The sequence below is a fragment of the Ceratotherium simum genome, chromosome 24 (genome assembly GCF_057802395.1).
Source record: "Ceratotherium simum simum isolate JZ-2026a chromosome 24, ASM5780239v1, whole genome shotgun sequence".
In the NCBI taxonomy this organism is placed as follows: Eukaryota; Metazoa; Chordata; class Mammalia; order Perissodactyla; family Rhinocerotidae; genus Ceratotherium; species Ceratotherium simum.
In genome coordinates, this window is record NC_141923.1 from 41579743 (window position 1) to 41597071 (window position 17329).

At 32.9% G+C, this 17329-nt stretch overlaps 1 protein-coding gene across 1 annotated transcript in view; it reads left to right on the plus strand.

Annotated features, from left to right (window-relative positions):
- C24H14orf39 (chromosome 24 C14orf39 homolog) overlaps window positions 1-17329 on the plus strand; it is a 50848-nt gene that overhangs the window by 26236 nt on the left and 7283 nt on the right. Inside the window, exons 9-16 of the mRNA XM_087447767.1 lie at window positions 203-294; window positions 2050-2183; window positions 2922-2998; window positions 8485-8570; window positions 8660-8718; window positions 11436-11497; window positions 12825-12970; window positions 15258-15396. Coding sequence (XP_087303893.1) covers window positions 203-294; window positions 2050-2183; window positions 2922-2998; window positions 8485-8570; window positions 8660-8718; window positions 11436-11497; window positions 12825-12970; window positions 15258-15396 — 795 coding nt within the window. The remainder of the gene's footprint in view (window positions 1-202; window positions 295-2049; window positions 2184-2921; window positions 2999-8484; window positions 8571-8659; window positions 8719-11435; window positions 11498-12824; window positions 12971-15257; window positions 15397-17329) is intronic.

Below are 17329 nucleotides of genomic sequence, written 5' to 3' on the forward strand. Positions count from 1 at the left end.
AGTATGATTTATTGTTAATTTTGACTCTGTTAATTGTTAATTTATTGTTAATTTTAGCAACTTGCACTAAAAGATAGCTAATACTACCAAAAATATAAATATTGTGATTATACAGAAAAAAATCATATTCATTAGTTAAGATAAAACATATGTTCCTCAATGCTTTGCAGGTAATTATTTTGCCTTGTCATTTGTCTTTTAGCAGATTGCAAGACTTTATGAAACTAAGAATCTTTCAGAAACTCTGGAAGAAAAAAATAAAAATATAGAAAAGAGAAAGGAATTGAAAGAAAGGTATAGGTAAACTTTAAAATGGGATTTTGTGTGAACAGATATTCTGCATCTGAAAATGTGATTGTACATTCTATCCCAAGCCACTAATGTTTACACAGCATCTATATACATTTTTTTTGTGCAGGCTGTTTTCTATTCATTTCTTAAGAAAGTTATTAATTTATACCTTTAAATATTATGGACTAATATTCAAATCTGCTTGTTATTTAGTAAGGCCAAGGGTAATGTATAGAGAGAAATAGGGTAGCAGCAGCACATTTGCTGTTCTGTAACCTGTCAGGTGTGCATTTCATCCAATTTTCCATGATGGGTCACCAATAGGAGGAAAATAGGAGTAAAATAGTGAGAGCAGCAATGTATTTACCTTTTTATCACCCTGTCACCAACTTGACCAGTTCTTCCTTTGCCACAAAGACTGAAGATGAGCCAAAATGCTACTGAATCTGTGGCATCATATGTTTCTTTATCTTTCATCCTAATGGTGATGAAATAGACATCAGTGGTGGAGACATTTTAAAAAAAAAAAAAAGGTTGATTTGCCTGTTGTGTGACAGAAAAATAGATGTATCACTGTTGTTGTTTCTGGTAAACTTTCTACTTTTTCCCTTTCTGCCTATACCCTTTTTCGTTCTTCTTAAGTTTCTCTCCTTAGGCTCCATTTCTTTTATCCTGATTTTTCAACACACTCCTCTCCCAAGTTAATTCCCCTGATCCCACTTCCTTGGATCTGTTATTTTCTTGATACTCCCACTTCTCATATCCATGATAAGATGCCTTTAATTTTGTAATGAAATTGATTAGAAAAATAGGTAAATGCACAGAATTTCACTTTACTGACAACTTTTAAATATTATAAAAATTCTCTATATGGAGAGGAACTTATATAACTATTTAGTCATTTTTACTTAGTGTATGTTTTGATATTATCAGCTAATATCATTATTTAAATTATTAACTATCAATAATTAAAATTATTTCTTTAATTTAGCAAGAATTCAGTGAAATTATTCTTCCAGTAAAAAACTTAAAAGACCCATTTATGATTTATATTACTTTAATGATTTCTATATTCATGCCAGTTGATTTGTTTCTGAAGAAATCTTTTAAAGTTTGAAGTACTCTGAAATCTAAAGTATGCTATTTATAGATAAAGTTTTGGTTTAAAATGTTTTTGTCGTGTTTAGAAAGTCTTTTAGGGACCAGCCCTGTGGCTTAGCGGTTAAGTGCGCTCCCTCTGCTACTGGCGGCCCGTGTTCGGATCCCGGGCGCACACTGGCGCGCCGCTTCTCCGGCCATGCTGAGGCCTCGTCCCGCATGCAGCGGCTGGAGGGATGTGCGACTGTGATATGCAACTATCTACTGGGGCTTTGGGGAGAAGGGGGAGGAGGATTGGCAGTGGATGTTGGCTCAGAGCTGGTCTTCCTCAGCAAAAAGAGGAGGATTAGCATGGATGTTAGCTCAGGGCTGATCTTCCTCACGAAAAAAAAAGAAAGTCTTTTAAAGTGATTATGTTTTAAAAATGCAAGTGTGGTATACTGAGAAGAGCAGTGAACTTAATCAGGAAAAGTGTGTTTTAGCTGTGAACCTAGTTAAGTAAGTTAATAATATTGGGCAGATCTGTTAAATTCTCTGAAACTTGGTTTCATTATCTGCAAAATGAGGAGTTTTAACTATATGTTGTCTAAATATCTCTTCTAGCTTTAAAATACGTTTTTTACTTAGCTGATATTTAATGTAATTCACTCTTCTCTTTAGAATTTTTGAAAAAGATGAACAACATGTGCATGTATTGAATAAAACCCCTCAAAACAGTCAATTATTTCTTCCATATGAATCTCAGAAATTAGTCAGACCAATAAAAATGCATTCTTCAGAACCAAAAGTTATAGGTACAGTATCTACTTATTATTCAAAAACTTGGCTTTCTCTGCAAACCTGTAGAAAAAGAAATAGAAAGAAGCAATTTTAATTATCACTTGGTGTAAGCAAGAACAAACTACACTGGAGACCTATAGACTCAGGAAAGTACTACTTTGATTCTTTCTGAGAGCAAACAAGATATGCCTTCTATATTTAAGTTCTTTCTTTTAATAGAGAAATTACATGATATTAAAAAAAGTGTTGTGATCTGGTTACACAGTTGTCAGAGAAGGATGAATAATATATTTTTCATATGAGAAGTTTTATTATCAGTATGACTAAAGTGGGTAGCAGACTTGTGTTAATGACTGTGACTTAGTCACTGAGATATCTTAATGATGTTTCATTCAATGGATCTGCAGATTAGATTAACTACATTGTATTAGAGTAACTACATTGTATTAGAGTAACTACATTGGCTGGCTTTTTCCCCCAGTCATTAATATCACCACTCTGCCTTCTTTGGTTCTCCATTATAAAGATGTGGTTTTGTCAGCTGGTTTTCATTTTACATCATAGTTATTGTAATAGCTATTACATAGTAAGGAATTAAGAGTTATGGAATAATCTCATAATTCTGTATTTTAATTTAAATTAAATATTCATGTGACTTGGTTTTTTAAATTACAAGGTTAAGTTAAATGTTGGGCATGACATTTGATTCTATCTCTGGAATTGATTTGAAGTTATATAATTTAATAACCTAGATGAAAATGAAGAAAGTTCTGTGAAGCAGTCAAAGCTTGCCAATATTGACTTCAGACAAAAAGAAAATGATACACAGGTAGGTATTTCTTTTTTAATAGTATAAATTAAATACTTGCTTTCTTTAAATGAAGAAGTGAATGTACTGCATTTAGGACATTGGTGTGTGTGTGTGTGAGAGAGAGAGAGAGAGAGAGAGAAATATATTAAATCAGCCATTAGTACAACCTCAGGATCTAAAAAACTTAAAAGTTTCAATATGGCAGCCTGAGCATATACTGCAGCTTTCTGACTCCTAAAAATAATAGAAAAGATATTTTAAAATACCAAACCCTGTACCCAGTAGACCAAAAACTGTGAGACATTCTAAAGGAGGAAAACAAGATTGGATTGAAGAGGGAAATTGTGGTCCAGGACTTGCAGAGGAGAATACTCATTGCAGGGACAATGAATAGGGTAATTGGTTGGGTTACTTCAGTGGGAGTTAGTTTGGTTAACACCTGTTCATCTCATATCTACTCTGCCTTTGGCCAGGCATCGGCAATTGGATGACTGTCTTCAGGTGGAAACAGTGAGGCTAGGAGCTTGGGTTAGAGAGAGAGATGCAACTCTGAGTGGTTCTTGATGCTCATGAAGAACAACGAGCATACCACCCAGAAAGCTAGCTTCTGGTGTGGCACATGTCTGTCTTCCCCCATTCTTCCTGAAAGTAGTCCAGAGGAAAATTCTCAATGAAAAATTTAATTGCTTTCCATTAATTCACAATTAATGCAGATATAGGGGTAGTGGAGACCAAAATAATTAATGAAACATTAATTCTAAATATGTATTAATTATCAAAATTTAAAAATCTGGTACTAAAATTCCAGGTGGTATCAATATGGGATGAAGGTGGCAAGATGAATGAAGGAAACAAAAGTTTACTCAAGTTCTTTTTTTGTTTGGGGATGGAGGTAGGGAGAAGATACGAATACTGATAAACTCTATATATTGTTGGAAAAATGTAAATTTATGCATGTATGTTAAGCAGTTAAGGGTAACCAACAGAAGAGAAATGGAATGTGTAAGTTTTAAAATGGTAGAAGAAAAAAATAAAGAAAACTTAATCAGTCCAACAAAAGGCAGGAATGGAGGGGAAATAAAACATCAAGAAAGCATTATAAATAGAAATCAAATAAGATACCAGAAATAGTTTTGAACAAATCAGTAAGCATAAAAATGTGACAGAGATGCTTCTATGGGATATATAAACGAGATATAGCCATAGACTTAGAACAGCTGAAACAACTTGACAAATGAAGGCTGAAAATAAAAGGATAGAAAATACGTAGGCAAATACAAACAAAAACAAAGTAGATATAACAATACCATATAAAATAGAGTTTAATATAAAAAACATTAATAAGGATAAATATATTTTATATTTTTCAAAAGAATAATTCACTAGGAAATTATAGGAACCACGATGCACCAAATTATACGGTTTCAAAATACATAAAAGCAAAAATTGATAGAATTCCAATGAAACAGTTGAATCCACAATTAAAACAGGATAGCTCTCTCAAAAAAAGTGCTGACCCTCACTTTAGGGGTTGAGTTTGGTTACATGTGAAACAATACAAAACCAAAACAATGAAATAATAGCATGTTAAACAAGAGAAACATTTATTTTTCTTTCACTTGCCATGAAATTCTAAAGTATGGGACTCAGATTCATTTATCAGGGCTGACAGCACCATCTCCAAAATGTTCTTCTTTCTCACATGCCGTCTATGCTTTCTTTTCTCGCTATCTTAATGCTAAGCTTTCACCTCAAGGTCACCTCATGGGAAGCTAACCATTGCAACTTTGCCATCATATCTGCCTTCCATGCAGGAAAGAAGAAAGGGAGAAAGGCTGGCTGAGTCAGCCTCATTTTTAAGGATCTTTCCTAGAAGCTCCTTAAACAATTTCTGGTAATGTTTCGTTGGCCAGAACTTAGTCACATGGCTACCTCTATCTGTGGAGAGGTTGAGAAATATAGGTGTTTTTTTTATTTTTAAAATCAGAGCACAGAGGAAAAGTAGATTTTGGATAGGATAGAAAACTGGCAGTTTCTGCCAAAGGAACAAATCAAGTAGATGAAAAATAAGTAAGGATGTAGAGAATCTGAATAACACAATTAGCAAACTTTGTGCCCAACATACACAGAATTCAGATAAATTTTTATTTTCAGTATTCCCCCAAATTTGTCATTTACTAGACTAAAAATATCTCAACCAATTCTAAAAAGTTGCTATCTTCACTTACCACAATGTAAAAAAATAGAAGTTAAACAAAAAGCCCTCTCCTCAAAAAACTATTTGGCTGAGGAAAATGAAATTCACATACTTTCAAATTACTTTTGGGTTATGGAAGAAATCAAAATATAATTTAAAAACTGTTTAAAAGAATACTATAAACCAAAACCTGTGGAATATAGCCAAATTGGCCCTCAGAAAGAAATTTATATTTGAAAACAAATATAATTTTCTAATTATATCTGTTCTCTCTATATATATTATATCTATATATCTAACTATATATTATATATTATAGATATAGATAGAATATATATCTATATATGTTCTATTAGAATATTATATATGTTCTAACAATATTTCCTAATAAGAAAGATTAAAATTAACTTTAAGTATGAAAAGTTCAACTCCAGGTATGAAAAGCTCAACTCAAAATATGAAAAGAACAAAGTAATAAGTGCAAAGAAAGGAATTAATAAAGAGAAAAGCAGAAAATAATGAAATAAAAAGTTGGGTTAATCAATATAGCCAAAAGTTAATAACTTCTAAATATCAACAAAATTTCAGCAAGTATAAAGAAAAAAGAAAAGCCTCCTCACCCCAAAAGAAAAGAATAAAAAGAGGAAAAAGTTCATAGCACTACTCATATGGAAGAAATCTTTTCAAAGTCCTAATAGAGTACTATGTAAGACTTTATACCAATACATTTGAAAAATTTAGGTGAGATGCACAGTTTTCTAGGACAATATAAGTTGCTACATAGACTGAAAAAGAAAAACACGAATAGATCAATAACCTAGAAGAAACCGAAATGTAAGCAAATGTCTATTTCCCTCTTTGCTCCCTAACTTCCCTCCTTTCTTCCTCTGCCAGACACACCCTGCAGAACATACCAGACTCGGTTTTTCAAGTGAATTCTACCAAACGTTTAAGGATTAGATCAGAATTCCTCAACCCTGACACTATTGACATTTTGGACCAGATAATTCTTTGTTGTGGGGTCATCTTGTGACCCACTAGAGGCCAATAGCACCTCACCCCCAAGTTATGACAATCAAAAATATCCCCAGACACTGTGAAATGTCCCCTAAGAGGCAAAATTGCCGCAGTTGAGAACCATTGGATTAAATAATCTTTTTATGCAAACAATTCTAGAGTATAGAAAACCAGTAGATAGCAAGGACAAGAAGAGTGAAAGAAAAGGAAAACTATATATTAGTCTCAAGAATGAGCGTAGATGTAAAAATCCTAAATAAGTTATTTGCAAACCATATTTGGCACTGTAACATTAAAAGAATAATGTATTATGACTAATCTTGGTTTTCCCAAGGAAGGCAATGATGGTTTAGTATTAGAAAAATCCATCAATATGATTCACTACATTAACAGATTGATAAGAGATTTTAAATAAATATTTAAAATAAAAGATGTTTAAAAAGAATATTAGGGAGATTCATACCATCAGATATCAAAATGTTTATTTTTTTACTTTTGTTATTGAGATATAATTCACATATCATAAAATTCACCATTTTAAAGTGTACAATTCAGTGGTTTTTAGGTAGTGTAACCATCACCACTAATTCTAGAACATTTTCATCATCCCTCAAAATTTTTAAACATTATCAAAATGCAGTAATTATAACAATGTGGTGCAAGAAAAGACAAATTGATCTATGAACTACATCAAAATAAAAAACTTCTGTATGACAAAAGACACTAACAAAGTTAAAGGACAATGACAGAATGGGCAGAGGATTGGTATCCAGAATGTATAATCTATTAAGAAATACATAATAATTCTTACATATTGGTAAAAAAAGCAATAAAAATAGGCAAAAGCTAAGGCAGTTTGCAGAAAAGGAAAGACAGAGGGTCACTAAACATAACAAGATGCCTGACCTCGGGAGTACAGGAAATGCAAATTAAACCAATGAGATACCTGGTTTCACTTATCGAATTTGTAGACATTAAAACATTTGATAATATCTAGTGAGGTCAACGATAGTGGGAGTGTTATTTGGTACAACTACTTTGGAGGACTGGTTCACAGTATTTATTAAAAATAAAATGCACATACTCAGCAATTTCACTTCTTGACATCTACTCTAAACAAATACGTGAAATACTTGTACAAATACTTGTACCAGGAGGCATATACAAACATGTATATTGTTTAAAACATATATCCAAACAGTAACAACACTTGTTCTTTAAGGGACAAGTGTTCTTTAAGGGACAAGGCCTTTTCCTTATGATCTAAAAGCACAATAAGATGACAGAATTAAGACCAATGGCTGTTATAACAAAAATAAATGGGATAAACTTTCCTATTAAAATAAAGATATTTTCATTTTGGGTCAAATAGGAAAAATCAGGAACTCTTCAAAATGAGTGACTCAGGAAGAATAAAAACTTGAAACAGACAATGCAAACATTAGTAAAGCAGTGATTTAGATATTGGATGTTTAAAAAATGTAATTAAAGTTAAAAATGAAATATTAGCTCTTTCATACATAAAAAAAGTGTCATATATAAAAAAGAAAGCTTAATCTTTTAACCTACTGTTTTGCTTTCCTATGTGCAATTTGAGAGGTTATACAGGATAGACACAGAAATCAGGTAATCAGTTGAGAAAATGGTAAGATTCATTTGATTAGTCATGAATATGGGATAAAATTTTAAAGGGTTTAACTTAAATGTAGAAGTACTACCAAGCATAGTTATTATACTTCTCAAAAAACACCAGATTGCTTGAGAGTCTTAGACCTTTTTGTTTCCCAGTATTTGACTTAATATTTCGTATGTAGTGGCTTCAGTTAATGTTTGTAGTTGTTGTTGTTGTTGTTGTTGTTTTTTGTGAGGAAGATCAGCCCTGAGCTAACATCCATGCTAATCCTCCTCTTTTTGCTGAGGAAGACCGGCCCTGAGCTAACATCTATTGCCAATCCTCCTCCTTTCCCCCGCCCCGCAAAGCCCCAGTAGATAGTTATATGTCATAGTTGCACGTCCTTCTAGTTGCTGTATGTGGGACACGGCCTCAGCATGGCTGGAGAAGCGGTGCCTCGGTGCGCGCCCAGGATCCGAACCCGGGCCGCCAGTAGTGGAGCGCGCACACTTAACCGCTAAGCCACGGGGCCGGCCCTGTAGTTTTTGTTGATATTGATAATAGTGATGATGATGATGAGAATGACAGTGCTCTTGGAGAGCCCTGAGTAGCTATGGCAAGCAAAAAATTTTTATTGTTTTGTGTAGCCAATTCTAATGCTTAATTTCTTTTGTTCAGGTATTTAATGACTCTGCTGTGAATAACCATTCAAAATGTTCACATGTTACAGCTATTAAAAGTTCACAAAATTGTATGCAGTTCAGGTAACTTAAAAATAGAAAAATGCTTTAATTTCTGAAATAATTTATTAACTCAGCAAATAATAATACAATTTTTATTTATTGTATTTTAGATTGGTAACCCCACAGAAACAATCAAATTGCAATCGGTGGTTTGAAAAAGGAGATACAGGTATTTGCTGATTATAATTTTCATAAGAAGTGAGAATAACAAATTATATCAGGTTTTTATGCTATCCAAATAAATTGTTTGGATTGTTTGCATCTCTGGTAAACTGATCATGCATGCCTGGTTTTTAAATACGTTTTTCCCTAAATATAAAACAAATACATGTCATTGTAGAAAATTTGGAAAACGGAGAAAAATATAAAAGAAACAAATACCACCACCCAGACATAATCAACATCAAACATGCTAGTGTATATTCTTGTCTTTTTTTCCATGCATAAGTATGTTTTGTTCTTTTATTTTTCCCCCCAATTTTAAGCATACTATGTGTATCATTTTGGATCCTTTTCTTCTTACTTGATACACTGTTGAGGTTATTTTTCCATGCCATTAAATAGATTATTTGTAATGACCTTATAATGTGCCATTGTATGGATTTGCTATAATTTATTTAGCCGTTCTCTCACATTGAATAGTTGTTATCTTCAGATTTTTTTGCTATTATAAATAGTGCTACTATATTCTTCTACATAATCTTTTACTATCTTGGATTATTTTTGTTGAATAAAATCATAGAAAGATCACAGGATATATATGTATGAGTTTACTGTCCTAGAATCAACTAGCTGTTGGAACTTTGACACACCCTTGAAAATACTCATTCTCTGTCTCTTTGTATATATATATGTATGTATATGTAAATATATACATGTATGTATATATAAAATATGTAATATATCATACACACATATATACATATTGTTAACCCAGTAATGAATAACAATTATTCCACTTATTAGGCTGTATAAAAGTCTTCACTTCTTCTTGTCTATAGCATGTGGATTACTGACTTTTATTTTGAAGTTCTAAAAATGTTCATTCTGGCAGTATAAAAATTCTGTAAATATATGCATATTCAGAATGGTCATATAATATACTATAAGTCTGTTTCTCCCACTCTCGGTATAGGATTTAACCAACACAATATGCTTGCTCCACGCAGATGGATTTTCTTCCTGCTTTCTTCTGGAAGAAAGAACTATACCTTATTTGCACAAGTGATCTGTTTCACCTGTTTATAGTCCTCTGTATATGCCAAGCTGACAGAGTGTTAAACAAGGGAGAAATGGCTAATTTCTAGGAACGGTACACCCCTAATACAGATATGGGGGGAAATGCATATATCTGGCATAGTCCTAGCTGCCATTGAGCATATATGGTAAAGCTTCATACCCAAGAAGGCATATAATTATCTTAGAAGAAAGAAAGACTCTTTTCAACGATCTCCAGGACTATCTTTTGAAGAAGTTAATGTGTGGTAAAAATAATAGTTGTGACTTAAATGCAAGAGTCAAAACTATAAAGCTTTCAGACGATCAAATAGAAAAACATCTGTTCAAGATAGGAAGGGATTTCTTAAATAAGAATTTAAAAACACAATCATAAAAGAAAGATTGATAAATTTGGCTAAATTAAAATTAAGAATTTCTATTCATCAAAAGACACTATTAAAAGAATGGAAGACAAGAGAGGGTATATTTTCAGTACATAAAACTGTCAAAGGACTAGTTTCCAAAAATGTATAAAGAACTTCTACAAACCAAGAAGAAAAAGAAAGACAACCCAATTAGAAATATGTGCAAAATAAATGAATAGGCACTTCAAATAGAAAAACTTTTGTAGCAGATAAACGTATGAAAAGGTGCTCAGCAAATCAGGAAAATGAAAAATAAAACCACAATGAGATATCATTACACATCCACCAGGTTAGAAAGTCGGACAATACTAACTGTTGATGAGAATGTAGGACTATAGGAACTCTCATAACTATTGGTAGGAACTGTCATTTATAAATGACTGCCTATTGAGACTATACCTAAATTATAATTGGAGCTAATAACTTTGGTGAAATTGAATGATTTCCTAGGGTAGCTCAGATTAGCTAGTTGCCACAACAAAAATTGGTAAGTAGTTTGGAAACTAAACCTTGGAAAATAGTTTAACATCTGGTAAAATGAAAGATACACATACCCTATACCTCATAATTTCACTCCTATGTATATATCTAGAGAAATACAAGTATGTATATACAAGTATATATGTAAAAAAATGTTCATAACATCATTGTTTGTAATAGCCTCAAAGCAAAAACACCCCAGATGCTCATTTGTAGTAAAATGGATAGATATGTGTTTGTGCAATGGAATACTTTACACCAGTAAGAGTAAGCAAGTTATGTCTATATGCAACAATACCGATGAATCTCACAAGCATATACTAAACAAAAAAAAGCAAGACACACTGCACATATATATTATTATTTCATCATATAACATTTTAAAACAGGAAAAATAAACTATATTGCTTAGGTGATAAAACTATATAAAGCAAATCAAGGAAATGATTATCACAGAAGTCAGGATAGTGGTTACCTTTCAGAAGGAGGATATGGGGAATATGGGGCCTATTGGAGTACTCATAATGTTCTGTTTCTTTACCTGGGTGGTGGTTACGTGGGTGTTGTCTTTACAATTTTGTTTGTTAAACTTTTCAAATAGGTTTTATTCTCTTATCTTTATGTATTGGATTGACCTATATTAAATTGCCATTCTTGTAGGTCAAAAACATTTAAGTATTGGCAATTTCATGTGGTACAGCTAATATGTTTTCTTTACAATGAAATTGCAAAAAGAAAAAAATTGTTTTCATATAACAAACAGATGCTGAGTGTGGAGATAAAGGGACAGTAAGACAATTAAGAGAATCAAAAGGTACCTCACAAGTAAGTCAAATGTTTGCTTTCTAATTTTTAAGCAAAATATTCCAATTTAAAATATTGTGTTTCCATTTTAATTTCAGATTTAGTATAATGAAGATTATTTATCTGAGGTCTAGATGTTATTAGCTTGGTAATCAGGTTGTTATGGTGTTACAGATTGTATCCCTTAGAGAAGTTTAATTTAAAAAATGAAGCCACAGGGGTCAGCCTCATGGCCAAGTAGTTGGAGTTCCGTGCACTTCTCTTCCATGGCCCAGATTCGCGGAGTTTGGATCCCGAGAGCAGACCTACTCCGCTCATCAGCCATGCTGTGGAAGCATCCCACATATGAAGTGGAGGAGGACTGGCATGGATGTTAGCTCAGGGCTAATCTTCCTCACCAAAAAAACAAAAGAAAGTTAAAAGCATTAAAAAAAAAGTGAAGCCACAGAAAGTTTACGTGAAAACATACAAAAAGAGTTGTCGTTAATAACTGACTATATATATTGACAACACAACTAAATCATGACTGAAGAAAACAATTTTGTTTGGTAAGATTAAGTGATTTGCCAAGGCAATTCAAGACCAGTATTTGCCCAAAAATATCTCTGAAATATTTTTTAATAGTGGAAAGCTTTAATGATGATAGATGTAGACAATGCCTGTTGAATTTACCATACTACTAAGGGTTAAAACAAGAGAAAAAACATAGAAGTATTCTGCTGTAAATAAATACAGGTAAAAAGCACATTTTAATTTTTTTGGTAGAGGAACCCAAATTGTTTCTGCAATGGGATTTGGTATAACAAACATATTTGAGAAATCACATTCCTAGCTTAGAAAATGATATAAAGAAAAATTAGTATTCAGTTTCTCAATCTTTGCAGAGAACATAGTATAATGAATTTGTAAGGGCAAAAAGTGCAAAGAACATAACCAATGAGAGCAAGATTGCTTAGAAATAAATTACTTTTCCCTTTCAAGAGGTATCATATACAATTCTTGACACAGAGCATGATGTGGAAATTGTAAAAGAAAAATCACTTCTAACCATTTTTCGTCAATGTGAGTGTGTTCTGGTTACCATTTACCTTTTCAGCTGTGAGTAGGAGAGGCGGATCTGGGAAGAAAAGAAAAATTAGATAATGAAAAATTAATTATTTTTCCATTTTTTTAGCAGATATATTTTGGTACCCCTTTCACCAATTATTCTTATTTTGCCTGTTTTATCTATGAAATGATAACATCTTAGATTAATACAGTGTTTTCCACCTCAAGCATTTTTACAATTGTGAGTTTATTAATGCAATAACATTCATGTTTATAGTTTTCTCTTACTTTGAATTTGCAGGTTCTATATGCAGAACATTTTGGAAAGCCAATAGAAAATAATAGTGATGCAGTAGAGGAAAAGGCTGAGAATTTTCCATTAACTCCTGAAATTCCTTCATTTTTAAGAACTCCAGAAGCTGTGAAAACACCTGAATCTTTGGAGAAGTTAGTGTTCCATAAACCCCCCTCATTTGAAATTCGGGAGTTTAATTAATAATTATAATGAAAGGGGCCAGCCAGGTGGTGTAGCAATTAAGTTCGCGCACTCCGCTTCAGCGATGGCCCAGGGTTTGCAGGTTCGGATTCTGGCCACGGACCCACACACCACTTGTCAAGCCATGCTGGAGCAGGCGTCCCACATATAAAGTAGAGGAAGATGGGCACAGATGTTAGCCCGGGGCCAATCTTCCTCAGCAAAAAGAGGAGGATTGGCAACAGATGTTAGCTCAGGGCTAATCTTCCTCACGCACACAAAATAATAATTATAATGAAAGAATCTACATACTGAGTTATATAATGTAAATAATTGATAGGAATAGTAAAATGCCTAAAACCTGTAACTTAAAAAGGTTTTTATTGTGGAAAATTTCAAATATATAAAGGAGAAAGAAACTAGTACAATGAACCTCCATGTACCTATCACCTTGTTTGAACAATTATTAACATTCTGCCAGGGCCAGCCCCAGTGGCCTTATGGTTAAGTCAGGCACACTCTGCTCCAGCAGCCTGGGTTTGGTTCCCGGGCGCAGACATACACCACTCATCTGTCAAGTGGCCATGCTGTAGTGGTAGCTCACATACAAAAAAAAAAAAAAGAGGAAGATTGGCAGTGGATGTTAACTCAGGGTGAATCTTCCTCAGCAAATAAATGAAGAAGAAGAAGAAGAAAAAAAAAATTCTGCCATTCTTGTTTCATAGACCCTCTTCCCCATTTTTCCTGCAACATTTAGCTGTAGATGGCATAGATCCTGAGTGCTTATCCAGTGTGATAGTATATAGATTTAAGATTTTCAAAAGGATTAAAAAAATATGAAAAAATTTAAAATGTCAACCTACTATCACATATGGTAGATTGTGGACATCATCAAATAATGTTTCAGCCGTCATTTTTCCTTATGTTATAGTGTCTAAAGCAAGACTTGTCATTCTGTTAAGTGACCTTGGTAGCCGTAAATATCTCTAACATGATTATTTAACTTTGGTGACCACGGATTTGTAGTTTGCAGCCAAGAAAATAGTGCTGCATTTATTTATTTATAATAAATAACCGGCAAACCCCGGGCTGCTGCAGCGGAGCGCGCGCACTTAACCGCTTGCACCACCGGGCCAGCCCCAATAGTGCTGCATTTATTTAACCTTAAGATTCCTCTAAAACATATGTCAGATTTCCTTCATCAGGGATCTCTCACCTGTCTTCTACCTCTGTATTTTAAATTGCCAGTAGGAGTTGTATATATATGAATGTCATGCTGTTGACTCAAACACAGCACATTCAAAGTGGAACTCATCATCAAATCTGAGAACTGTAAAAGGATGTGGCAATCATATGCCAAAACCTCTCTTTATGGTGAGAAAACTGATCTGTAAAGTTAAGTGACTTATTAATGGTCACGGAGGTAGTTATGGAAGTATCTTCAGACTTCTATTACATTTAACAAACACTTATATAACACTATGTCTAAGCATTTTATAAATATTACTCATTTAATATTCACCACAACTTTAGGAGATGTAAGTTACATTATTGTTCTTATTTTATAAATGAGGAAAGAGAATCACAGGTGATACAACTTGTCAGTGATAGAATTGAGATTCAAACCCAGGCAGTTCTGCCTCCAGAATCCATGCTTTTAACCACTAGGTTCTATAATGTCTTGTCTAATTACTTTTCTCAAATCATCTTATAGTAACTCCCTTTTACAACAATCTGTAATGGCTGGCTTCATATCAAGACTAAAATCTTGTGACTGGCTTTCAAGATCTTGGGAACGGTGTAGCATCAAGAATAAGAGCTTACGTTTTGAACCTGGATTGCTGCATTCAAATCCCAACTCTGGCACTTAAGTTCTTTTGAGCAAATCATTTAACCTTTCTATACTTCAAAATCCTCTTCTGTAAAATGGAGGTGATAATAATAGTACCTATTTCATAGGGTTATTATGAGGGATAAGTAAGTTAATGCCAATGGAAATACCTAGACTAGAGCCTGACAGTATATTCTCAGTAGGAATTCATTATTATTATTCCATAATTGATTGATCTACTTTACTTAACGTTATTCTCCACCCAAAACCATCTTTTTCTTCATAGGTTTGTCACTTCAATAATTACATCCCCCCATCCCTACTGTGCTAATTCTTACCTCTATGCCATTGCTTATGGTACTTACCAGTCTGCAATATTTAATAACAGATTTTTAACATTTTGATGATTTTTTATTTCTCTGTAACAGAAATAGAAATACAATACCTGAAGGTCAAACACAAAAGGAATCCCCTGGATTTTCTTTTCTTATGAGTTATACTTCTAGATCACCTGGATTGAATTTATTTGATTCTCCTATATTTGATTCAGAAATCTCATCAGATCAGGTAATATGAGAAGCTAAAGTTTTATTTCTGAAAAATTGTCTACTGGAACCTCAAGTAACTTTAATTCTTTTGTACCAAACTGTCTTGGAGGAGAGTACAAAACACAGGCAATTTTGTAAAAAATTCTGTGTATTGATAGTATAGCAAAGTTTCCCCATTATCTTTTTGTTTTCAACTTCAGGTGCCCTAAATTGACCTCTATTCATAAAAAAGAATCTCAGGATAGAAATGATTTAAATTGTAGTTAAAGGCAGTTTAAAAATTAATTTGGCTTTATAGTTCATGTGTCTAACTTCTAAACAAACTTCCACATAGTCTCAGTGTGAAAAATGTTCCAGGTTATTAGTTGGTCTTTTCATCTACATGTATGTACGTAGCAGCATTATCATTGGTTAATTTTAAAAGACCTAAATAATTTCCTTTTAATAGTGATTTCTACTGTTCAGTGATAGAAATCATGATAAAGTGTTTATTTCTGTATTTAGCAATTGAAACTGAAAATTAAAACATGCTTTATGTGATCAGTAGAGACAGCATAGTGTAGTGGTTAAGACTACGCTCTGAAACCAGGATACTTGGTATTTGGGGTATATAACTATGTTTCTTATCTGTAAAATGGAAAAATAATTTTTACCTTAGGGTTTGTGAATATTAGATGAATTTATTTACATAAAGCACTTAGAAAAGGTCTAACCACTTAATAATGCTGTAATAAGTAGAAATTATATTTGTAATATAATATTAGGTATTATATTGTTATTGCTCATTTAAATTAGTCATATTTAGCCAATTTTATATGGACCTACATCCTACATCCCCCACCTTATGTTAAATTGTTGAAATTAGAAATTTATTGATGGATGATATAGAACTATATACATTTCATAGTATTTCATGTCCTCAACTTTTGTCAATTTTTATTTAAATGCTTATTTAAAAAACAGGTAATTCTTAGAAGGTGTGTGCTTGGTGTTAAAAAATAGACTACAGTTACTTAATTCTTATTTACAATAGTAATATAAATGCAAAATACATGTATGTAACCTTAACAGGAAACATATACATTTGGATAAAGAAAACTGCAAAAATTACTAAAAAAAAATTATTGAAGAAAAAGATGTATGAAGTAACTGTATAGGAAGAAAATATTGTAAATATGTATTTCTTTCCCAAATAATTTATAAATGTAATCCAATTCGAATCTAGTTGGAATCCTGGCAGAATTATCTTTAATTTTTTGTTTTGTTTTGTTTTTGTAGTGGTGGGGTTGGGGAAGGAGACTGGCAAATAATTACTAAGTTTTCTGATCAAGAATAATCAAGAAGGGCTGGCCCCGTGGCTTAGTGGTTAAGTGCATGGCACCCGGCGGCCCGGGTTCGGATCCTGGGCGCGCATCGATGCACTGCTTCTCCAGCCAAGCTGAGGCCGGGTCCCACATACAGCAGCTAGAAGGATGTGCAGCTATGACATACTACTATCTACTGGGGCTTTGGGGGAAAAAAAATAAATAAATAAAATTATAAAAAAAAAAAAAGAATAATCAAGAAAATGTTCAAAAATAATATTGGTAATAAATTAAAATGGAATTCTAAAAAATACTTAACCCAAAATAAGGCAGAAAAGAAGGAACAGAGTAACAAAACACAAAGGAAACAAATAGTGAACTATTAGACTAAAATATGAACTTTTAACAATTACATTAACCATGAATGGGCTAAACACTCCATTAAAAGGCAGCGATTCTAAGAATGAATAAAAAGCATGACCCAACTATAAGCTATCTACAAGAGACACATTTTAAATATAAAGACAAAGACAGGTTAAAAGTAAATGGATAGAAGAAGATATATCATGAAAACTGTAAGCATAAGAAGGTCACAGTGGCTATGTTAATATCATTATAGGTAGTCTTCAAGACAAAGAATATTGCTAG